Source organism: Peromyscus leucopus, chromosome 1 (assembly GCF_004664715.2).
Source record: "Peromyscus leucopus breed LL Stock chromosome 1, UCI_PerLeu_2.1, whole genome shotgun sequence".
Lineage (NCBI taxonomy): Eukaryota > Metazoa > Chordata > Mammalia > Rodentia > Cricetidae > Peromyscus > Peromyscus leucopus.
This window is the reverse complement of record NC_051063.1, coordinates 64,181,194-64,207,006: the sequence shown is the minus strand read 5'-3', so window position 1 is coordinate 64,207,006 and position 25,813 is coordinate 64,181,194. Positions and strand designations below refer to the sequence as shown.

Genomic DNA, 25,813 nt, shown 5'->3' with positions numbered 1-25,813 from the left:
TCACCTTTGGACACCTTATGGAAACTACTGCTCAGCTCTGTCACAGATTTCAGAACGGGAGTAGAATTTTGCAGGATAGTATTGATGGTTTGGCATATTTTGTATGGCAGACCTTGGTAACACATGCTTCACAGACCTACCATGTACATTGTTTCCCCTGGTGATGTGGTCCTTTTGTATATATAGTTCACTTCATTCCAACTAGTTTTCTGCCTTGTGCTTGTGCTTTGGTGTCACAACTAAAGCTTGACTTTGCAGGTCCAGAGTTCTGCAGCATCACCTCCTGCTTTCGGTTAAGACAGTTGTCCTTCAGCACCGAGTCCAGGACTATGTTGGGTCTTGAGTTCACATTGGTTTCTGATGTATGGAGTACTGGTTCATGTAACCCATGTGGACGGGCTGTTTCTGCAGCACTTTGAGTCATTATTCTTCCTACAAGGGTAGCCACCGTCCCCTTTCCAGAAACTTAGAGACCATATACGTGTGAGATGATATCTGCACCTTCGTTTGATTCCATTGATCTCAGTGTCTAGCCTCATGCCACACCACAGTGTTTTGGTTCATATAGCTTTGCTGTGCTGTAAGTTTTGAAATGAGAAAGTGAGTGTCTAGCTGCTTATATGGTTGTGGGTCTTTGGGAATCCTCATCTCTACAAGAATGCTAGGATTGACTATCTAACTTTCCAAGCACTTGGTTGGGGTTTAGTAGGGATTGCATTGCATCTGCAGGCTGCTTTGGGTGGGGTTGTCATCTTCCAAGACCATGTCCTCAGAGGCTGAATTTAGGCCTGCTCCCCTCTATGTAGGTCTAGTGTGATTTCTTCTTTTAAGATGTGTTCTGTAAAGTACTTATGTGTTTAATTAACATGTGCTTAGCATCTATATTTAATTGCCAGTCTGACGTGGCAATTCATGTTATAATGAGCATTGGTCAGTTATAATGGGTAAGGGGCATATCTGTCAGCTCAAATACATCTTCTTTGTTGAGAACATTTAACATCTTATCCACTGTGTATTTTGAAGTCTTCCACTGGTTGTGAACAACTATGTCTGTCCTACTGTTCTAGTGAATATTAAAAGTCATTCCTCTGTATAGCTATTCCCTGCATCTTTAACCATTCATTCTCACTTCCCCAGTCCTCCCTTCTTCGCACTGGTACCTGCTTTATGATTCTATCCTGCTGTTTGATCTACTATTCATCTTTCTCATGCAGATCAACTTATATTCTTTGTCTTTCAGTGGCTGACTTATTTTACTGTCCTTAGTTCTGTGCATGAAGCATCAAATGGCAGAATTTCAGTCTTTTCATTGAGTGGATGAGCCACCTATCATAAAGAAAATATATATTATATATAATATGCACATATAATATATATATATATATATATATATTACATTTTGTTTACATAGCCATTCTTCAAGGGATTCCTAGGTTGGCTACATGCTGGCTACTGTAAATTTTGCTGAGATAAACATGTGATATCTCTTCCACATGCCAATTTTTGTTCCTATAAATTGACAAACCATAGTGATGTCACTGAGTATTTGTCTTCTTAGGAAGTTCCTCTCTGTTTTCCATGTGGCTCTACTAATTTTAATTCCCACCATCATCTGAGAGTTCTCCACATTCACATCCTAACCAGTCCCTATATTTTTAATGTTTTTGATAATAGTCACTCTATGTGAGTTTAATGATATAAAATTGTTTTGGCTTGTTTCAATGATGATTCATGATATTGCATGTTTTTCCATTTATATGTTGTTCATCTGTGGGTTCTTTGTGGCAGGTGACAGAAAGTCTATGCTCGTTTTAAATATTAGATTATTTCATTTTACTAGGAGAATAGATTGGATATTGCTTTGTTCTGTGTCTTGTCTTTTCACTCTGCTGACTGTTCCCTGGCTATGGAGAGATTCTTAGCTGGATGCAGTTTCATTTCACTCGTTGTTTAAATTGAGTTTTGTGGGGTTATTTCTATTGTCTGTTTCATTTTTCCATGAGTATTTAACAATTTTATCATAGTGATCATTGATATCCTTGATTTAATTTATTGTTAGGTATTTTGTTTCCTAACTATTGTAATTGACTTGCTTGATTCATGGCATTCTTGGTGTCTTTGTTATAGCTGTATAAACAGATATTAATTTCCGAATATTGAATATTAATTTCCTGCTACTTTACTGAATTGTTGTCTTAGTTCTGAAGGTGCTTTGGTGGAGTGTTTGGAAATTTTATCATAGGAAATCATGTCTGTACATGAGACCTGTGGCCTCTTCCCTTTTGACCTTGATGTCTTTATTTGTTTCTTTTTCACTTTTGCTTTGCCTTAATACTCAGTCATACATCTGGCAAGAGGTAAAAGTCACCATCTCTGACTTATTCCTGCTATTGGAAATGATTTTATCCTTGCTCTGTTCAGGACACTGGAGGCCGTGGGACTGTCATACAGGTCCCTTATTGTGTTGTGGTACGTGTCTTATATATTTAATTTTTAAATCCCCCCCACTCCAGTGAAGACATTGCATTTGTTTATTTTAGAAACATTGAGAAAAATTGGTTTTGAGTTCTTTTTAAAAATTGTTTAGGAAAATTAGGAAAACAACCCAGCCTGGGCTTTTCTTTGTTGCCTGATATTTTATTGTCCTTCAGTCTCAGCACCTGTTATTAGCCTGTCCACTTTTAGTGGATTTTATGTATGCATAGATCATCTGTAGTATAGTTGTAGAAATATTTCATAAGGCTCCCCTGTTTTTATGTGGTAGAAGTTACGTCCTTTGATTCTTCTCTGATTTTATACATTTGAGATTTTTTCGTATTTTTTCTTGGTTAAGTTAGTTATAGACTAATAAATTTTTTTAACTTAAAATGCCAGTATATTTCACTGATAACCACTTTTAGTCTTCATTTTATTTATTTCTGTTTGATTCTTTATTACGTCTTTCTTTCTACTAGTTGTACATCTGGTTTATTCTTTTATTTTTCTAGTTCCTTGAGTTATACCATTAGGTTGTTTGTTGGGATTGCTTCATGGTTTGTTTGTTTGTTTGTTTTGGTTGTTGTTTATGTGTCTTTATTTCATTGATTTCAGCCCCGAGTTGGAGCATTTTCTGCACCTCCTCTTTTTGGGTCATGTGTCTTATTGTTCTAGAACTTTCAGCTGCGCTGTTTAGTTACCAATATGACATATGTCCAACTTTTTAATGTAGGCACTCAGTGCTAAGAACTTGCCCCTTAGAACTGCCTGCACTGTGCGCCATAGCCTTGGGTGTCTTGTGTTTTCATTTGCGTTCAATTCTAAAAAAAATGTTTTAATTTCCTTCTTGATTTCTGTCTTCAGCCAGTTGTGAGAAGACTGTGGAATTCCCACCCCTTGCTCCTACATTTCTTTTGAGAGGTGGTTTTCTCTCAAGAAACATGGTGTGAATCCTCATGTCAGCTGCAGGCTTGGCTGTCCCACCTCTGTGGGAAGTCAATACAACTAAAGTTGTTGCTCTCACACCTGCCCTGACTTGAGAATAGCACATACTGGAAGCTTGATGGTGTGACCAAAATTTTTGTGACTATGCCTTCACAAAACAAAACTTACCACATTCACTCAGGATCACACCTTCCATGTCTAGACAATTCTGGGCTTCTTTTCTCACTAAATTGGCCAGCGTCACTCTCATGTTGTTCTCCATCATTGTCCCACTGATGACTCTGGGCATGATCTTCCCTATCAAAAGAAACCCTGTGAACACACACATCCAGATCACTGTGATCACATGATTCCTGGGATATGTGTTTTCTCCAGTCCACATGGAGCAAGTTGTACAGTTGTGTTAGCATCCACGGTCAGATCTAAATGGGCCCTCATGGGGTTCTGATGAACATTGGATTCACCTAGTATTTTGTGGTATTATTGACCTTTGAGGTGCCACTGTGGAGAGTAGAACCTCTTGGTCTGTCTGGAGTATGGGCTTTCCTTCTGGTGCCTATAGGATCTCCTAGCCTTCTGATGAAAAGAGGCTGCTCTAAGCTTGATGAATGATGGAACCTTATTTTATCCCTGAATACCAGACTGCTCTTGAGGCAATTCAGCCTTCCATCCATGTAACACACACTGTTGTTTGACTTTTCCTGGGCAGATGCGAGCAAAATTTTATTCATCACAAACAGGGGACAGAAACAACAGATCAAAGAAATGCTTCAACAGGAGTCTAGTTCGGTGAACCAGGGAATTCACTGAGGTCACTCACAGGAGCGTGGATGAAGAGCTGCTTTCAGAAGCATCTGTGACACTAGGCAAATGCATCACCAAAAAGCTCCCTCTAGCATAGAGTCAACCCATGAAAACTATGTCCTTGGAACTCCCTAAGCAACCTGCAAGCAGCTTAACAGGCAGGAGACAGCCCAGCACTGTTAGTGCTTAATAACCTTACAAAGGAGCTGGTTACCAGCCGAGGGCAGCTTAGCGGAAGGCCTCAGATCCAGTGGGGATTCCCAGGCAGTGTAGTAGGCTATAATCTTCTTTTTGGTTAAGGGCTCCAGGCCTTATTTTCTACCACCCTTCTCTGTCCCCATTCTGACTAGTTCCTTTCCTCTCTGGATACTCCATAATCATCCCAAGTACTTTGCATGATTAAGCTAGGTAAGGATCTAACTCCCATCAATAAAGTTGGAAAATATGCAAATTTGTTTTATTTGTGGGAAATCATGTGGACACTTTGTGCTGGCCTCATAAAATGGGACTTTTGGGTCCTAGGCATTGGCTTTATCAAGTTAGGGCATGGTCATGACTGAGGTGGAAAAGGCTGAGGAGAGGGGTGGTCATGGGTGTGAGGAGAGCCTCCTTCTGTGACCAGGGTCCCTTTCTTGTTCAGGGAATTGGAATCCCCTCTCATGAAGCATGACTCTGGAACACATTCTCACAATGGCTGACACTGAGGTAGTTTGATACTCTATCAAGGTCTACTTAGGAGGATTCCTGTGGCCTTACATGCAAAGCTACTAAGAACAAGGAACTATATGAATTGTGGATGAAATGTGCCACCATTCTGTCATTCTTAATAATTTTTCATTAAAGAAAATTGGCCTTTAATTTGACTCTGGATATGTGTCTTTGATTGGTTGAGATAATTCTATCTTGAGGTTTTTATAGCCCAGGCCCACTCCCTGTCTCCTCTTGGCCTACGTTTGGATGCAATGAGATTGCTTTTATGACTTTCCTGCTGCCATGCCTTCCCCTCTATGGTAAACTTTATCTCCCTGACTTATGTGCAAATAAATCCTTTCTCTCTTTACCTTCACATACTTGGTCACAGCAACAACTGAAACAATAAATAGTCATGGAACTCCCTAAATGGTTCCCAGTGCTGAATGTTGGGTGGGTGTTTCTGAATGTTTGTTTCTCGGGCTCTGTATGAAAGGGTTCTGAAAATGGGGCCTCAACTGCTTTTGATCGCATGCTTCCTTCCCAGGTACCTGTGGGCCAAGACACCTAGAAAGGTTGTTGTGTACCTCCAGGGTCACAGGTGGCTCGTGGTTTGCCCCTTTCTCTCTCCCTTGAGTCTCTTGGGCAGGGCTTCTTAAGCTAAATTTCCTGACTAGGCTCTAGATTTATTTAATTTTGTAAAGCAAAGCTTGATTTTTTAAAATAACTCCTCCATATTTGGGGTTAAACATACTGCTAGAATTTTTTATATGTAATAAAGTTATTTTCTTTTTGACTGTTCAGTGCTAGCATACAAAATAATTGTTATCTAAATAATTTACATGTCTGTGTTGATATGTATTCTGTAACTTGGTGGGGTAGTGTGTTATGTCTGTTACTTTCTTTGTGAAGACCTCAGGATTTCCTACATATGAGATCCACCAAATACAGCTTTGCTCTGTCTAGCCTGGGCAATGCTTTTTCTCCTCCCCCTTTTTTTACTGTGAAAATTGTGTTTGTGTGTGTGAAAAAAATATATATATATAGATAGTATGAATGTATATATATATGTATTCATATATATGTGAATGTATATATATGCATTCATATTTTATATATATATATAGTGCCCACTTTTGATTTTGATAATGTGGGTCCTTGTGTTCCATTTTTTATTGGTCTATCCAAAGTATTACACAAATACTTTTGATGTAAATTTTTCTGGTCTCTATATTATTTATTTCATCCACAATTCATATAGTTCCTTGTTCTTAGTAGCTTTGCATTTTTCTTTATTCTAGTGTCTTTAAAGATACTAGTATAAAGTTTTGCCATTAATTTGAGCTCATTTCTGTTTTAAAACATAGGTGTTCACAGATGAAAATATCCCTCTAAGCACTGCATATTTGTTATTTTTTAATTTGGTATGTTGTGCTGTTACTTTCCAGGGTCTTTTCATTTTCTTTTTAACTTGTTTGCTTCTTAAATATTTACTTTATTTTAAAATCTTGTGCATGTGTGTATGGGTGCCTGTGGAGGCCAGAAGAAGGGCTCAGATCCCCTGGAGATGGAGTCCAGGTGGTTATGAGCTGCCTGATGTGGGTGCTGGGAACTGAACTCAGGTCTCTGCAAGAACAGTAAATGCTTTTAACCACTGAGTTATCCCTCGGGTTCTATGATTTGATTCTTTTTAAAATCTCATTAGTTGTCTGAGTTATTTTGAAAAATGTATATATTTCTTCTCATGTATTTTTCTGTTATCAATAAATTTTTCATTGTATTTAAAATGACTGTTTTCATTTAAACCAGCTTTTAACTTTATTCAGATTTGTTATGTGGTCTACCATATGTTTCATGCTGGGAAGTCTCCTGTGTGTCAATCAGCCTAAATTGGTTGTGAGGGTTGCTACAATTCTCTCCTTCCTGACCACATTCCCTATGTTTGTTTTGTTTACTAGGATGGCAGCTTCCTTCCTTCCTTCCTTCCTTCCTTCCTTCCTTCCTTCCTTCCTTCCTTCCTTCCTTCCTTCCTTCTTCCCTTCCTTCCTTCCTTCCTTCCTTCCTTTATTTTTTTTTTGTTTTTCATTTTTCTTTATTAAGAAATTTTCTACTCACTCTACATACCACCCACAGATCCCACCTGCTCCCTCCTCTGACCCCCCAGCCATTCCTCCTGAGCCACCCCACATCCCCACATCTCCCAAATCAAGGTCTCCCATGGGGAGTCAGCAGAGCCTGGCACACTGAGCCTAGGCAGGTCCAAACCCCTCCCCACTGCACCAAGGCTGCGTCACACCACAGGCACCGGGCTCCCCAAAGCCTGCCCATGCACCAGGGACAGATCCCGGGGATAGCCGCTTTCTAAATCTCCAGTCACTATTGCAGAACTGTATACACTTCCCAGTTTCCTCAGCAAAGTCTGTCTCTATTTCCCAAGGTTCTGCTGTTTATGTCCTGAGCATTGTCATTTATGATTGGTGAAATGACACTCTGATCAATTTATAATGTTCCTTTTGTTCTCATGTCACAATTTTTCCTTACAGTCTTTCTGATCTGGTGTCAATTCATTACTCAATGTATAAGCACACCTCTCCGACCCTTGTCTGTCAACCTATTTATGTGTTAAAGTGAATCTATTGTAGATAATATATGATATATTTTTAATATTCTGGGATTCTTTTTCTTTGATAATAGATTTAATTCATCTTGATTCAAATAATTACTCACTAGGCATTGATACTTCTGCCATTTTGTTGTATATTTCTGTGTGTTTTACGAGGTTTGATTTTTTTTATTTCTTCCAAATTGCATTTTGTGTTTACTGATTTTATTGCATCCTGCTTAGTTTTAGAAATTTACTTTTCAGCTTATTACTTTTTATTTTTTATTGTTTAAAAGCTATTTCAGTGATGTTTAGCATTGTATATATTTTGTGGTATACTCTGTGGCCTTTTAATACATATATATGTGGTATAATGTTCAATTTTGATAATCATACGTACTTAGTCAGAAATGTATCATTTTCTTTGAATGCATTCGAAAATTGTTCCTATGGCTTCTTTGGAAATATACAATACATTATATATTTTCTCTTTATTGTCCAGTAGAATAGCAGAACTTATCTTTCCTTCTTTTTTTTTCCCCCTGAGACAGGGTTTCTCTGTGTAGTTTTGGTGCCCATCCTGGATCTCGCTCTGTAGACCATGGTGGCCTGAAACTCACAGAGATCTGCCTGGCTCTGCCTCCTGAGTGCTGGGATTAAAGGCGTGCACCACCACTGCCTGGCTTATCTTTCCTTCTTAAATGTAACTTCGTGTCTATTGATCAACTTTCCCCCATCCCTCTGTCTCCCGTGCCTTTTCCAGTCTTCAGTACACACCATGCTAACATAAAATTCCATACATAAAATAACCTCTCAGATTCTATGTATGAATTATACCATGAATGTTTGTTTTTCCCTGCATTTTTTTCATTTTTTAACGTAATGATCACCAGTTTCCGACTTGTTGAAAATGACAGGATTTCATGATTTTTATGGGCGAGTAGTATGTATATATTTTTTTAACCTATTTATCAGATGATAGGTGGTTATATTGGTTAACTATCTTGGATCTTATGAATAACATTGTAATAAACACCGTGAGTGTGGATACAATATATTTCAAAATTGTTTTCCTAGAGCTACCTTTGGTACTACAAGTTATGCCTTTTATTTATAATGATATGCTTTGAGTTAACATCAACTTGACTTCCATAATTACATATATAAAAATTATATAATTATATAAATTCTGTTCCTATATTATTTGTTTCCTCCTTTGAGCAATTTTCACAAATTATTACATCTTTTTTTTCTGTACACTGATGTTTTCCCTGCATGAGGGTGTTGGGTACTTGGAACTGGAATTATAGACAGCTGTGATCTGTCATGTGGGTGCTGGGAATTGAACCTGGGTCCTCTGGAAGAACAACCAGTACTCTGAGCCATCACTCCAGCCTCCATATTTTACATCTTTTAATTAGGGGTTATCTTTTTTATCATGTAGGAGAAGCAGTTGTATTTCAAAACCACAGCATCATAGCATCCATGCTTCTTTATGTATATGCCAGTGTTCTTTTTTCTTCATGCAACTTCAGGATGCTCCCCAGGACCCTGTGGTGTTATCATGGAGGATGTGATGCTCCCCAGGACCCTGTGGTGTCATCATGGAGGATGTGATGCTCCCCAGGACCCTGTGGTGTTATCATGGAGGATTTCTTTCAGGGTTGAATGTAAGCAGTGGACTAACAAGGAGCTCGTCCAGCCTTCATTTGCCCCAGAAAGTCTCAGTTTCTCCTTTACTTGGAAGATGAGTATTGCCCGAGATAAGAATCATTGTTTGACTATTTTTTCCCACTGCTTTGAATATATTTCCCTACTTCTGGTTACTACTGTCATGATTTTGATGAGACATTGGCTCTCAGTCCTTTGAATCTGGAGTAGATAACAATGACTTCTTTGTTGCTGCTTTTGGACTTGCTGATTTTTGACTTAATAAAAAAATATTGCCTTTGTGTTCTTAAAACTTCCTTACATGTTATTATTTCGATTTAATAGTGTTAAATTTTATTTTTTCTTCAATAGATCAACAAAATTATATACAGTTAAGGTGTCTAACACGATTTTTTTCTTGTTCTTTTGAGACAAGGTCTCATGTAGCCCAGGTTAGACCTGAGCTTTATTGAATATCCTGCCACCACATTCCAAGTGATGCTGTAGGCATGTACCACCACTCCTCTCAAAACCTTGATGTTATATATATATATATATATATATATATATATATATATATATACACACACACACACACACACACATTGTGGACATAATATATGTGCTACCTCATAAGCCTATCATTTGTTTGTGGTTAGAACAGTTTAAATCTACTGTTTTGGTAATGTGCAGGGACAGAATATGTTGGTGTAAACTAAAGTCACCATGCTGTAACACAAAGCTCATGAATTTTCACCTCTCACCCCATTGTACTGGCAAACCCTCTCGAGACCCTTGCAGTCCAACTTGCACAACCAAAGTTCCTGGTGACCACAGTCCACGCAGCTTCTGTGAGCTTGATGCTGCAGATGTTGCTTACATCTGTGGTCACATGGCACTTATGCTCTCAGTGTCTGATCCCTACACGTTGGGTCTCAGCATGCATGGGAAGCTGCAGGTGCTAGAAAGAGTGGCTGAGTTTACAGCAGTGTTTGTCCTGTAAGTCCTGATGTGGAGCTCTGCATTTGTAGAATGTCAGGGCAACATCCCTCAGAGGGTGTCTATGAGCACATTGAAGTTGTCCTCATGGAAGAGAGAGGAAGGGCCTCCAGAATCCAAGAGCCTGGTACATAAAGAAAACAATGGGAATGTAGAATAGCACAAAGACAGACTGGAAAGGATGTGAAGAAAGCTGGGCACTCCTCATTCTGCAAAGTGTGTCTCTGTTTCCCTGGGTCCATTCGCTATTCCTGCTTTATTGCTTTCAATAGGGCCTTCGTGATGACCAGCGCCTACATTTTACAGACCCAAACGCCACCCCCTGTGTCCCTGACCAGTACTTATTTATCTAGGCTGGTATACTGAGTTGTATCTCATTTCTTTCAAGGCTGGTCCTTAGACTGGGTGTTTTATTAAGCAGGTAAAAGCCTCAGAGTAAGTGGTTCTTGCTCTTTCTCGGGGTTCTTCTGAGGTGTGCACACAGCCCCTTTAGCACCTGATTCCTTATGGCTATCCTTGTTAGTCCTTTCCAGAAACGTTGTGATTCCACCACGGCCCCTATTCTGGGCCTCTCTTCTCTTCCTAACCTGGAACATGTGTTCTCATTTGTGACCAAGGATTTTGGGTTTTCTACTCATCCTTCTTTTCACAGTTCTTTTGAGGAGAGGCTGACTCCTGATGAGGCATGGTGTTGACCTTCTTGTCACCTCCAGGCATGGCTTTTCCAAGGTCAGCAGCCTGTTAATGTACTGGAGGCTTTAGTATTTATGTCCACCTTGTCTTTTGTCTAGCACCCACTGGAAGATTAATGGTGGCCAATGTGATAAAACTTTCTCAGATCAATTGTGATCATATTTATTCAGGACCACATTCTGCATGTCCAGAGTATTCTTGGACCACAGCTCTCATGAGACCAAGCCATGGTCACACCCTGTCTTCATCTCTCCATAGACTTCCTACTAATGACTACTGTATGTGATCTCACTGAATGAGAATTCCATGAAAAATACATCAACCTTTGTGGTGGTATTGTGTTCCTCAAAATATTGTGCACCCTAATAAACTTATCTGGGGTCAGAGACAGAACAGCCAGTAGATACAAAGGCTAGAAAATGGTGGCACTCATACCTTAAATCTAGCATTCCAGAGGCAGAAATCCCTCTGGATCTCTGTGAGTTCAAGGCCACAATGGAAACAGCCAAGCATGGTGACTCATGCCTTTAATCCCAGAAAGTGAGCCTTTAATCCCAGGGAGTGATGGTAGAAGGCAGAAAGATATATAAGGTGTGAAGACCAGGAACTAGAAGCATTTGGCTGGTTAAGCATTCAGGCTTTCAAGCAGCAGTTCAGCTGAGAGACAATGGGATGAGGACACAGAGGCTTCCAGCCTGAGAAAACAGGATAAGCTGAGGAACTGGCAAGGTGAGGTGGCTGTGGCCTGTTCTGTCTCTCTGATCTTCCAGTGTTCACCCCAATACTTGGCTCCGGGTTTGTTTTATTAATAAAGACTCTCTAAGATTCCTGCCACAAAGCTTCCTCCCCAAACGCAACCATATCCTGTCTGGGAAGTATATTTCCTGGAGTCCTCTCGCTGTGCCATATGGGCCAAGTTGCACATTGGTGTTAGTATTTGTTGTCTTATAAGCATGGGCCTGCATGAAGTTCTGGTGAAGTTAAGATTCTCCTGGCATTCAGCTGCAACATTGACCCTCATGGCGTGTCACAGTAGAAAAGAGAACCTTTTTGTGGTTTGGGATAATAAACTGTCATGGGGCCTGGTTCATACAGGTTCTTCCAAGAGTCTTGGTCCCAATTTTCATGGAGCGTTAAACACTGTTAAACTTCATGTTAGGACAATGGCAAGTAATGTGAGAGTTGGTGACCAGGATATGGCAGCTCAGTCAAAGGCCTGAGGGTTCACTGAGGATTCCCAGGTAGAAGAGGGCCTGCTTCTTGTCTGTCTTCACTAAGGCTGGATCCTGTCTCCTTCCTGGGAGTGGATATCAGCCTTCATTTCTCTTGCTTGTTTCCCTTCTCATACTTCTCATTCTTTCCCACCCAGAAGCTCCATATCACCACTCAGCACCTTTTTGGGTTCGGCTCCAGCTCCTTTCATAGAGTTGGAAAATTTACGAATATCTCTCATTTGTCAGATGTATTTGTGGGAATTTCTGTGGATCTCTGGTCGAGTGAATGGGTAGGGGCCCTATGAGAAGCTCCCAGAGAGGGAGAGAAATATGAAATGAAAATTTTAAGTCTATTTACTAATGACTAACACATCTTGGAAAGATCCTGGTCCTTGTCCAGATCTTCTGTTTGAGGGAGAGAAAGATACTCACCCTTCTGCTTGACCCCGATTTCACGAGGCACAGACATTGAGAGCTTTCTGGGAGGCTTCTTGTCCTCCTCACCTGGGGTTGCACTGGGTACCAGCTGCAGGAAGCTCCACACTGCTGGTGCTTTCTGGGCTCTGTCACAGCAAGTGGAAGCCTTCTTTGGGTTACAGATGACAGCTCTGATGTAGGGGAGGCTCCCAGCGTGCTTATAGGCTCTGACCCTAGAACAGCATCACTGTAAATTAGAGCCCACCTTTTTCCTGGAGGCAGAACAAGTACCTAAACTGAGACTATCAGTTTGGGGAGCTGATGCTGCAGTGGGATCCAGAATGGCAGTATCTTCTCTGGGTCTGTGGCCCCTACTGCTGTCCTGCTGGACCCTCCCTTCTGGTGAGTGTGCATTGCTATTTACTGTGTGTGAGGGAGATAGGTGTGCAAAATATTGGCAACCAAGGTCTGTAGTAGCGTAGTGCTGGTGATGTCTGATGCCTCGTTTCTTTGTGCTAGTTTCCACTAACTTAGGTTTCATTAAAGCAAACATTTTGATGCTGTTGTAAGTCAGACTGTTCATTGTGAGGGAATCTAGGAAAAGGAGTAACTGATAGACAGCGATGATGAGTTTTCTAATCAAGGAGCATTTTGAATGAAATTCCCAGTATCTCCTCCATCTAACTCATGTCTTATCCCGGAAGGACTGACTGGGGAGGATTCCTGAATCTCATAGATGGTTCAAACCAGTGTGATGGCCATCTGGAAGTGGAGCACAGTGGGCAGCGAGGCCTTGTGTGTAGTGACCACTGGGGCATGCAGGAAGCTTCAGTGATCTGCAGACAGCTTGGCTGTAGCCATGCACGTTCTACCTTCCAGTACGTTCTGAGGCCTGAAGAGATGACGGCACCCTGGCTGTATGGTGCCAAGTGCAGTGGTGAGGAGGCCACCCTCTGGGAGTGTTCTCTAGGGGCCTGGGTGCCTCTCAGTGACTGCAAGTGCCAGTGTGTAGTGTCAATTTTGTGCTCAGGTGAGTCAGATGGGGGCTGCTCAAATCCCTAGTCTCCCCTAGTCTTCTTTCCTACCTTAGAACTAGAGGCATTGAGACAGTGTCCAGGGGAGGAGGGGTGTGGTAAGGTGAGAGCACCTTGCCTCTATAGAGTACCATGATGAGAGACCACGGCAGAAGCTTCCTTCTCTGTTCTGAAGAATATCAGTTCTCCCTCTCCTTGTTTCTCTCATCAGTAATTTTTTTCCTATATATTTTTTAAAGTCAGCCATCAGCTCTGAATATCATTGCTGTACTTAGTTCATCTCAGGGAACACCTTGGGGTCCCTATACACTGTCATTGTGCACCAGGCACAGCTCAAGTCAGGAAGACTCGACAGATCGGTTTGTGAGGAACGAGGCCCGTCCCAAGCTCTCCTGTGAGCTCCTGTCTCTCCTTAGCACACCCGGTCTGTGATAGCATTCTGGGAGGATGAGCTCTGTTTGCCTGTCATTCCAGGGTAGTAGTAAAGGTTGGCGACACCACCAGGGATCCTGTGCACATTGCTTCAGACGAAAACGGTCAGTCCGCAGACCCTGATCATGTACTCTTGGCAGTGGCTTCTAGGAGTGGGTTTTTCTTCTGTGCCACCAGGTAGTTACTTTCAGCAAGTCAGGCTGGCCAGAGGTGCCAGTCCGTGCGCCGGGTCTCCTGAGTTGTTGAGCAGGTCTTTCCCAATCCTGGAGTGCGACCTGCAGAAGAAAGAGGCAAGTGTCCTGTGCAGATACCTGGAGTGTGGCACCGCGCTGCAGTGGTCCAGAGCTCATCATGGAGCAGGGACTGGAAGTCAAGAACAGAAATTCTTGTCTTGCCAAGGAACAGAGCCTGACACTTTCCACTGCAAGATCAATGTGAACTTTGCAGAGCAGTGTGACGTTCTATCCCCCACCGAGGTGGTGTGCACAGGTAGGAATGCCCTATTAAGAGCACGTTAGTGTGGATAGAGGGTGTCTGTATATGAAGAAAGGGGATCAGGCATCTGCTCCACAGTACAAGGTCCATATAATCTTTGCTATATCATGGTTGACACCATTCCACATTGCTACGGGGAACCACTGGGATATCCCTAGTAGGCAAATGTGTAGCTGGTACTGTTCTTTCCAGTCTGAACCTTGGAGTTAAGGGGCTATTAGATCAGTGCCCATCTACCCTGCCTACTGAAACTGAGGTGTCCATTTCTTCCTTGAAGTAAAAGGAGAATGTTTATGGTCAGAATCTGTGTGGAGTCCATCCGTGATTTGAAGGAAGGCAAGAGGAGGGGTTCTTGTCTGGAGACCCCAGTGCTTGTCCTGTTGGTCTCTATGTCAGGGCTGGCCAGATTGCCCCACGTCCTTCTACATCATTCCCATTCAGGAACTGGATATCAGCCAGCAGGTCACTTCATCTCAGCGGCCTGCAAGGAGCCTGCCTGACTTCAGTCCCCTTTCAGTGTCAAGAGTATATGAAGGCCAACTAATGGGGTGTGAGCATTCCAACTGTCATGCTGAACTCAGTCTTCTCATGGCTTGCCTGCTTTTCTGGGAACTGGGCTATGGGGTGTCCATGTTCACATCCTGAAGTTCCTACCTTGGCCTGTGTAGAGAGGCCCCTCCACTGTTTTGTCATTGAGCTGCTGTTGTCCCACTGTCTGAGGGAGTATGGGACTATTGTGGCCATTGCCAGAATGTTCTATTCACCTCCTCCAAGAAAAGTGAGTCAGATGACAGCCTGGTGAGATAGGGTTGGTATAGCGCTGGTTAATTCTGGGGTCTGGTTGATGGACTGTGGTCATCATGGACAACTGAACAGCCAGCTCAGGGTGAGCATTTTCTGTCCTAGAGGGTTTCTGACCTCTCAGTCATCTCAAACCTTTCATGTTTGTTCACCTTTGGACACCTTATGGAAACTACTGCTCAGCTCTGTCACAGATTTCAGAACGGGAGTAGAATTTTGCAGGATAGTATTGATGGTTTGGCATATTTTGTATGGCAGACCTTGGTAACACATGCTTCACAGACCTACCATGTACATTGTTTCCCCTGGTGATGTGGTCCTTTTGTATATATAGTTCACTTCATTCCAACTAGTTTTCTGCCTTGTGCTTGTGCTTTGGTGTCACAACTAAAGCTTGACTTTGCAGGTCCAGAGTTCTGCAGCATCACCTCCTGCTTTCTGTTAAGACAGTTGTCCTTCAGCACTGAGTCCAGGACTATGTTGGGTCTTGAGTTCACATTGGTTTCTGATGTATGGAGTACTGGTTCATGTAACCCATGTGGACGGGCTGTTTCTGCAGCACTTTGAGTCATTATTCTTCCTACAAGGGTAGCCACCGTCCCCTTTCCAGAAACTTAGAGACCATATACGTGTGAGATGATATCTGCACCTTCGTTTGATTCCATTGATCTCAGTGTCTAGCCTCATGCCACACCACAGTGTTTTGGTTCATATAGCTTTGCTGTGCTGTAAGTTTTGAAATGAGAAAGTGAGTGTCTAGCTGCTTATATGGTTGTGGGTCTTTGGGAATCCTCATCTCTACAAGAATGCTAGGATTGACTATCTAACTTTCCAAGCACTTGGTTGGGGTTTAATAGGGATTGCATTGCATCTGCAGGCTGCTTTGGGTGGGGTTGTCATCTTCCAAGACCATGTCCTCAGAGGCCGAATTTAGGCCTGCTCCCCTCTATGTAGGTCTAGTATGATTTCTTCTTTTAAGATGTGTTCTGTAAAGTACTTATGTGTTTAATTAACACGTGCTTAGTATCTATATTTAATTGCCAGTCTGACGTGGCAATTCATGTTATAATGAGCATTGGTCAGTTATAATGGGTAAGGGGCATATCTGTCAGCTCAAATACATCTTCTTTGTTGAGAACATTTAACATCTTATCCACTGTGTATTTTGAAGTCTTCCACTGGTTGTGGTCAACTATGTCTGTCCTACTGTTCTAGTGAATATTAAAAGTCATTCCTCTGTATAGCTATTCCCTGCATCTTTAACCATTCATTCTCATTTCCCCAGTTCTCCCTTCTTGGCATTGGTACCTGCTCTATGATTCTATCCTGCTGCTTGATCTATTATTCATCTTTCTCATGTAGATCAATTTATATTCTTTGTCTTTCAGTGGCTGACTTATTTTACTGTCCTTAGTTCTGTGCATGCAGCATCAAATGGCAGAATTTCAGTCTTTTCATTGAGTGGATGAGCCACCTACCATTAAGAAAATATATATTATATATAATATGCACATATATAATACAATATATTATATACATATATGTATACATACACACACAGTACATTTTGTTTACATAGCCATTCTTCAAGGGATTCCTAGGTTGGCTATATGCTGGCTACTGTAAATTTTGCTGAGATAAACATGTGATATCTTTTCCACATGCCAATTTTTGTTCCTATAAATTGACAAACCATAGTGATGTCACTGAGTATTTATCTTCTTAGGAAGTTCCTCTCTGTTTTCCATGTGGCTCTACTAATTTTAATTCCCACCATCATCTGAGAGTTCTCCACATTCACATCCTGACCAGTCCCTATATTTTTAATGTTTTTGATAATAGTCACTCTATGTGAGTTTAATGATATAAAATTGTTTTGGCTTGTATTTCCATGATGATTCATGATGTTGCATGTTTTTTCCATTTATATGTTGTTCATCTGTGGGTTCTTTGTGGCAGGTGACAGAAAGTCTATGCTCGTTTTAAATATTAGATTATTTCATTTACTAGGAGAATAGATTGGATATTGCTTTGTTCTGTGTCTTGTCTTTTCATTCTGCTGACTATTCCCTGGCTATGGAGAGATTCTTAGCTGGATGCAATTCCGTTTCACCCATTGTTTTAATTGAGTTTTGTGGGATTATTTCTATTGTCTGTTTCATTTTTCCATGAGTATTTAACAATTTTATCATAGTGATCATTGATATCCTTGATTTAATTTATTGTTAGGTATTTTGTTTCCTAACTATTGTAATTGACTTGCTTGATTCATGGCATTCTTGGTGTCTTTGTTATAGCTGTATAAACAGATATTAATTCCCAAATATTTATTTTGTGTCCTGCTGCTTTACTGAATTGTTGTCTTAGTCCTGAAAGTGCTTTGGTGGAGTGTTTGAAAATTTTATCATAGGAAATCATGTCTGTACATGAGACCTGTGGCCTCTTCCCTTTTGACCTTGATGTCTTTATTTGTTTCCTTTTCACTTTTGCTTTGCCTTAATACTCAGTCATACATCTGGCAAGAGGTAAAAGTCACCATCTCTGACTTATTCCTGCTATTGGAAATGATTTTATCCTTGCTCTGTTCAGGATGCTGGAGGGCGTGGGACTGTCATACAGGTCCCTTATTGTGTTGTGGTACGTGTCTTATATATTTAATTTTTAAATCCCCCCCCCCCAATGAAGACATTGCATTTGTTTATTTTAGAAACATTGAGAAAAATTGGTTTTGAATTCTTTTTAAAAATTGTTTAGGAAAATTAGGAAAACAACCCAGCCTGGGCTTTTCTTTGTTGCCTGATATTTTATTGTCCTTCAGTCTCAGCACCTGTTATTAGCCTGTCCACTTTTAGTGGATTTTATGTATGCATAGATCATCTGTAGTATAGTTGTAGAAACATTTCATAAGGCTCCCCTGTTTTTATGTGGTAGAAGTTACATCCTTTGATTCTTCTCTGATTTTATACGTTTGAGATTTTTTCGTATTTTTTCTTGGTTAAGTTAGTTATAGACTAATAAATTTTTTTAACTTAAATGCCAGTATATTTCACTGATAACCACTTTTAGTCTTCATTTTATTTATTTCTGTTTGATTCTTTATTACGTCTTTCTTTCTACTAGTTGTACATCTGGTTTATTCTTTTATTTTTCTAGTTCCTTGAGTTATACCATTAGGTTGTTTGTTGAGATTGCTTGCTGTGAGCTTTCTTGTCAACATTGTCTTCAAACTATTGTACATGTTAGAAGTTTTATTTGTTTGTTTGTTTGTTTTAAAGTTAGGATAAAGCTTATAGCCTTGTACATTACTTGTACACATATTCTAACACTGAAGTATATCTAGCTTTGTTGTGTTGTGTTTAGTGAATAGACAAGGAAAGATTTTCAGTTTTAGAGTTTGAGAGTCTTCATTTTTGGCACATCTTATGATCTACTCTGTCTTAGGTGTGATGAGAAGTGCTTTGTGAAGCTATTAGTTGAAACAATCTATAAATCATGTCAAAACCATTGGTCTCTCCCCCGCCCCCAGTTTATCTGTAGGTTTCCTGTGTTGATTTCTTGTCTGGATCTCTGTTCTCTGAAGAAAGTGGCATCCCCTACTATGATTGATTTGAACCTGTCTCCATGTCTTAGTCTCATTGACAATTGCTCTGATAAAATACTTGACAAAAGCCACATATGGGGAAAAGGTTTATTTTAGTTCCCAATTCTGGTTATAGTTTGTCATTATAGGGAAGTCAAGGCAGGGACTTCTAACAGTTGACTATATCACATCCACAGTCAGGGCAGAGAGAGGAACGATGATCACCTAGTGCTCAGACTGGTTCCCCCTTTGTATATAGTTCAGGATCCAGTCCATGAAACGGTGCCACCCACTTTCATGGTGGTTTCCCACCCCTATTAACCAACTAAGAAAATCCCTTACCAGGGTAACCAGCAGCCAACCATTCCTGGTCCCCATTGAGACTCTTCCTAGGTGGTTCTAGATTATGTCAAGTTGGCAAAAGTGACCACCACAGTCTGGCTTTAAAGTTTGTTTCTCTCATAAAATTGGGTTATCTGGTTTGCTGCATACACATGTATAATTGCTATATATATTCTTTAATTAATTAATTTGGTTTTTCCAGACAGGGTTTCTCTGTGTAGCTTTGCACCTTTTCTGGAACTCACTCTGTAGCCCACGCTGGCCTCGAACTCACGGAGATCTGCCCTGTCTCTGCCTCCCAAGTGCTGGCATTAAAGGTGTACACTACCACCGCCCAGCAATTGTTTTAAATTTTTAAGTAGATGTTAAATTTTTGTGTGTATGAGTATTTGGCCATACGTATGTCTAGTGCCTGTGGAGGACAGAAGAGGGGGTCTAATATCCTGGGACTGGAATTACTGACAGTTATTAGTAGCTATGCATGTGTTGGGTATTGAATGGAGATGTTATTCAAAAGTAACAGGTACTTTTAACACGGAGGCAACTCTCTAGATCCTGCTATATCTTCTTGTTTAACTCTCTGCCCATTCATTATTTAGAGTAGGGACTTACACTTCATTATTTTGACTTAATATCTACTTTATTCAGTATAAGTCTAGTAGTTTTGGCTTCTGTCTAGTTAACATGTTTTTCTCTTCCTTCATTTTTAGTCTACCTGTTAATTTTCTGATAAAGTGAGTGTCTTGCAGGCAACATATTGGTATGCCGTGGTTTTAACTCATTTAGCCATGAAACAGCTTTTAAATTTTATTTTTTATTTAGTTTTTTTTTTTACATTTTTAGTTTTTTACTAGTCAAAACACTTTTAATTTTAAAAATATTTTGAGCATTTTCCTCCCTTCCCCCAAGTTCTTCCATATCATTTCTCCCTTCATACCCATCTAACTTTAAGTTCTTTCTCAAAAAAAAACAAACAAAAACCCAATACAACAAACAACCCTCCCGAAACCAAGAAAACAAAATAAAATTCCACCCCCCAAAAACCAAACACCAAACCATATCCAAATAAAAGCACACACAAAAAACTGCAGAGTCCATTATATGTTGATCAACTACTCCTGACCATGCGGTGGTTGATATATCCAATGTCACTTCTTTGGAGAAAACTGATTTCCTCTCCTAGGAGGTATAAATGACAGTTCAGCTGTTAACCTTTACCCTAGTGGCTAGGTTTGCATTCATTCATTTAAAAATATCAAAATATAATATAATAAGATAAAACAAAAACTATCACATTGAAGTTGGACAAGATAAACCAACAGAAGGAAAAGAATCCAAGAGAAGGCACAAGAATCAGAGACTCACTCATCCACAGATAAACCAACAGAAGGAAAAGAATCCAAGAGAAGGCACAAGAATCAGAGACTCACTCATCCACACACTCAGGAATGCCATAAAAACACTAATCTGGAATTCATAACATATTCACAGAGGACCTGCTGAAGACCCATGAAGGCCCTCTGCATGCTGCTTCAGTCTCTGTGAGTTCCTAAGAGTTTTGCTCATGTTAATTTAGAGGACTTTTTTTCCTTGGTGTCCCTTATCCCCTCTGTCTCTTACACTCTTTCTGCCTCCTCATCTGTGGGATTCCCTGAGCTCTGAGGGGAAGGATTTGATACTTTTTTATTAAGAGATTTTTCTATTCATTTTACATATCAACCACAGATTCCCCTGTCCTCCCTCCTCCCCCCCGCCCCCCGCCTAACTGATTTGATACATTTTTAAAATAAAATATAATTATATCATTCTCCCTTCCCTTTCTTTTCTTTACTCCCTCCATATATCCTTATTCTAATCCTTTTCATACATTCCCACTCTCAAATTAATAACCTCTCTTTATTTACACACACACACACACACACACACACACACACACACATATATATATATTGTTACATATATAAATAGATGAATGTACAAGTAAAACTTACTGAGTACATTTTTTTTTGTCTGTGTGTATGTAGTTTCAGGGCTGACCAGTTTAGTTTACATTGGATAACTAACTAATCAGGGCTTCATCCCTGGGAGTGGTCAATTCTCCCTCTCTCCTGCAGTAATTAGTTGCCTGCCATTCTTTGTCTAGGGGTGGGACCCTGTGAAAATTTACTCCTCCAGAGTTAGAATGTTAATTGATAATGCCGTTGTTTAGGTATTGTTTATGTAGACCTTTTCAAGAGAGGCAGTCATACAACAGACTTCCAGGCATTCTAGCTTGTACCATTGCCCATCCCCTCAATATTCCCTGAGCCATAGACATAGGAACTGTGCTGCATATGTATCTACTGTGGCTAGACTCCTCACAATCCACTAGTCTTTGCATTGTGCCCAGTTGTGGTTTTCTATAATGGTCTTTATTTGCTATAGAGTGTAGCTTTTTGATGACTGGTGAATGCTACACTTGTCTGTGGGTATAAGGATAAGATTTATAATGTAGTTAAGGAATTATGTTATTCTAACAAAGCAGATTTTCCTCTAAGATCCATGACATCACTAGTTGGCTAGGTTTCTAGTATTATGTATGAATTTCCTCTTGTTGAGTTGGCCATAAGTCCAATTAGATAACTATTATTTACTACTAACATATGAGTGCCACCTCTCATACCTTTACAGATATCTTGCCCTGCTAGTCATTGTTACGGTCACCTGTGTCACATAAGGGTAGGACTTTTTTGTTTTTATATATTTTAATGATTTTTAAATGATTGACTATCAAGTACAGAAAGAAACAGCAGAGAGAGCTTTCCTGAAAAAGGTTCAGGGTCCACACTGCAACCATTCATGCATTCTTGGCTGAGGATGTGATATCCATGTGCAAGATGGCGATACCTTTGGACATTCTTATATTGTACAGGATTGTTTTAGCTATATTGTTTTCATTTTTTCATATGAAATAGAGTATTGTCCTTTCAAGGCCTGTAAAGAATTGTGTTGGAATTTTGATGTGAAGTGCCTTGTATCTGTAGATTGCTTTTGGTTTGATAGCCATTTTTATTATGTTAATCCAACTGATTCATGATAATGGGAAATCTTTCCATTTTTTTTGATATTTTCTTCAGTTTCTTTCTTCAAACACCTGAAGTTTTGTCATACAGGTGTGGTGATATTGTTTTCCCCAATATATCATGCACCCTAATAAATTTATCTGGGGCTGGAGAACAGAACAGCCACTAGACAGACATAGAGGCCAGAAAATGGTGGTACTCACACCTTTAACCCTAGCCTTCTGGAGGCAAAGATCCATCTGGATCTCTGTGGGCTCAAAGCCACACTGGAAATAGACAGGCATGGTGATTCACACCTTTAATCCCAGGAAGTGATGGCATAAAGCAGAAAGGTATATAAAGCGTGAGGACCAGGAACTAGAGCTGGTTAAGCTTTTAGGCTTTGAGCAGCACAGTTTAGCTGAGATCCATTTGGATGAGGACTCAGAAGCTTCCCGAGGGAACAGGATCATCTGAGGAATTGGCAAGGTGAGGAAGCTGTGGCTTCCTCTGCTTCTCTGATCTTCCAGCATTCACCCCGATAACTGGCCTTGGGTTTGGTTTTATTAATCACTCTTTAAGATTCATGCTACATACAGGTCTTTCACTTGCTTGTTTAGGATTACCCCAAGATATTTTATATTGTTTGTGGCTATTGTGCAGGGTGTTGCTCCCCTGGTTTTTTTCTAAGTACATTTGTCATTTGTATATATGAGAGTTACTGATTTTTTAAAAGTTAATCTTGTATCCAGCCACTTTACTGAAGGCATTTATCAGCTATAGGAGTTAACAATTTAAATAGACCTATAATGGAAATAGAAGGAGTCATTAAAAGTCTCCCAACCAAAAAAAGCCCAGGGCCAGATGGTTTCAGTGCAGAATTCTACCAAAATCTCAAAGAAGACCTAATACCAATACTCCTCAAATAGTTCCAAACAATAGAAACAGAAAGAACAACATTGCCAAACTCTTTCTATGAGGCTACAGTTACCCTGATACCCAAACCACACAACAATGCAGCAAAGAGAATCACAGACCAATCCCCTTCATGAACGCTGATGTAAAAACACTCAATAAAATACTGGCAAACCAAATGCAAGAACACATCAAAAAATCATCCACCATGATCAAGTAGGCTTCATCCCTGAGATGCAAGGATAGTTCAACATATGAAAATCTATCGATGTAATCCATCATATAAACAAACTGAAAGAAAAAAAACCACATGATCATCAGGAACAAGACAAGCTGTGTTCTCTCTCCACATCTATTCAATATAGTACTAGAAGTTCTAGCTAGAGCAATAAGACACCAAAACAAGATCAAGGGAAATACAAATTGGAAAGGAAGAAGTCAAACTTTCACTATTTGCAGACAATATGATAGTATACATAAGGGACCCCAAAAATTCTACCAGGGAACTCCTACAACTGATAAACACCTTCAGTAATGTGGCAGGATACAAAATTAACTAAAAAAAAATCAGTAACCCCCTATATAAATGATAAGTGGACTGAGAAAGAAACCAGAGAAACATCACTCTTTCTGATCTTACTGTAAGTACTTAGTCTAGAACCTTCCCTCTTAGGACTGCTGTACCCCAGATGTTTTGTTGTTGTATTTTCATAGTTCCAAGAATATTTTCCTTTTCTATTTGGCCCATTCATCATCCAGTAATGAGTCGTTCAATATACACATATTTATGCACTTACTAGAGTTTTTTGCTGTCAATTTATGTTTTATTACATAATGGTCAGATACCATACCTCAAATTATTTTAAGCTTTTTACATTTCTTAACATTTGTTTGTTTCTCAGCATGTGGGACACTTCTCTGTTTTAGAGAAGCTTCCATGTGTTGCTTAGTAGAATGTATTTTCCTTGGTGTTTGGGTATAATATTTTGTAGATTTTTTTTGTTACGTCCATTTGTTGTAGGAGTCCATTTAATTCTGAAGTTTCTCTATTTTTTCTTTTGTTCAAATGACCTATCTACTAGAAAATGTGTTGGGTAGAAATCACTTACTATGCTGTTTGTGTTCATCTATGTCTTTAATTCCATTCGTTTGTTTTGTATGAAATTGGATGCCCCAGACTTTGGTGTATATATATGTTTAGTAGTGTAATATCTTCTTGATTGGTTGATCCCTTGATTAGAATGAAGTGTCCTTCTTTGTCTTTTCTGATTAATTTAGTTTAATGTCTGTTTTGTCAGATATTAGGATGGGAACAAGAAGATTTTTAAAATGCATGGAGACACCTGCTTTCTTCTTGATCTCATTTGCTTTGAATTTTTTTCTCATCCTTTCACTTTAAAGTGGTTCTTATCTGAAAACTAAGATGGGTTTCTTGTACAAACTAGAAGGAAGGATTTTGTTTCTTAGTCATTTAGCTAGCCCATGTCTTTTGATTGGAGACTGAGGCCATTAATATTCAAAGTTATTATTGAACGCTGTGTGTTGATTGCAGTCTCTCTGGTTTTTTTTTTTTTTTTTTTTTGCTGTTTGTATTCTTACTTCATACATATGCTTTGTATTTCATAAATCATAGCTTCAATTGTTTTCCTTCTAGAGTCCTCTGGTTGTGCCTATATAACTCTTTTCATTCTGAAGAATTACTTCAGTAGTTTGTTTAGCTTTTTTTTGTGTGTGTGGATATGAATTTTTAAGGGTTTTTGTATTGTGAAATGTTTTTCTTTCTCCTTCAACTCTAGCAGATATTTTTGCTGGATACAGTTGTCTAGGTCAGCAGTCATGGTCTTTTATAATTCAGTGTGCCTTGCTCCAGGGTCTTCCAGCTTTCAGAGATTCCACTGAGAAATCAGCTGTTATTCTAATGAGTTTTCTATTTATTTGACTTTTTTTTTTCTCTTACAGCTTTCACTATTTTTCTTAGCTCTTTATGTTTGGTGTTTTAGCTATGATATATCTTGGAAAATTCCTTTTCTGGTTTTGTCTAGTTGGGGTTCTCTGTGCTTCTTGTATCTGTATGGGTATATTTTTTCTTAGTTGGGGGAAGTTTTCTTCTATGATCTTGTTAAAGATCTGGTTTATGCCATTGTCCTGAGATTCTTCTCCTTCATCAATGCTTATAATTCAAAGAGTTACTCTTTTGATGGTATGCTGCATTTCTTGTATGTTCTTTTCCTGCGCTTTAATTTTTTCACATTCTTCTCATATTAAGTCTAGATTCTCTGATTTATCTTTGAATCTTGATCTTCTGTCTGCTTTAGTCATTCTGTTTGTGAGGCATTTTTGTAAGCGTTCATATTTAGTTTAGGTTTATTTGAAAAGCAAACAACATTTATTATGGACTTGATACAGCAAGAGTCACCATCATGATGAGCAGTTTGGCAGATACTCAAAGGTGGGAAAGAGTGGGAAGCCTCTTAGAGAGGCTGGTCCCAGTGGGAAGCCTTGTAGAGAGACAGGTTCCTATGGAAAGCCTTCTAGAGGGACAGGTCCCAGTGGGAAGCCTTCTAGAGAGGTGGGTCCCAGTGGGAAGCCTTCTAGAGAGGCGGGTCCCAGTGGGAAGCCTTGTAGAGAGACAGGTCCCAGTGGGAAGCCTTGTAGAGAGGCTGGTTCCAGTGGGAAGCCTTGTA

General features: G+C 39.8%; 1 protein-coding gene across 1 annotated transcript in view; it reads left to right on the top strand.

Annotated features, from left to right (window-relative positions):
- LOC114692211 (scavenger receptor cysteine-rich domain-containing protein SCART1-like) overlaps nt 1-25,813 on the top strand; it is a 49,819-nt gene that overhangs the window by 1,336 nt on the left and 22,670 nt on the right. The window contains exons 2-4 of the mRNA XM_037202993.1: nt 10,078-10,165; nt 13,194-13,426; nt 14,133-14,444. Of these exons, the coding sequence (XP_037058888.1) occupies nt 10,078-10,165; nt 13,194-13,426; nt 14,133-14,444 (633 nt within the window). The remainder of the gene's footprint in view (nt 1-10,077; nt 10,166-13,193; nt 13,427-14,132; nt 14,445-25,813) is intronic.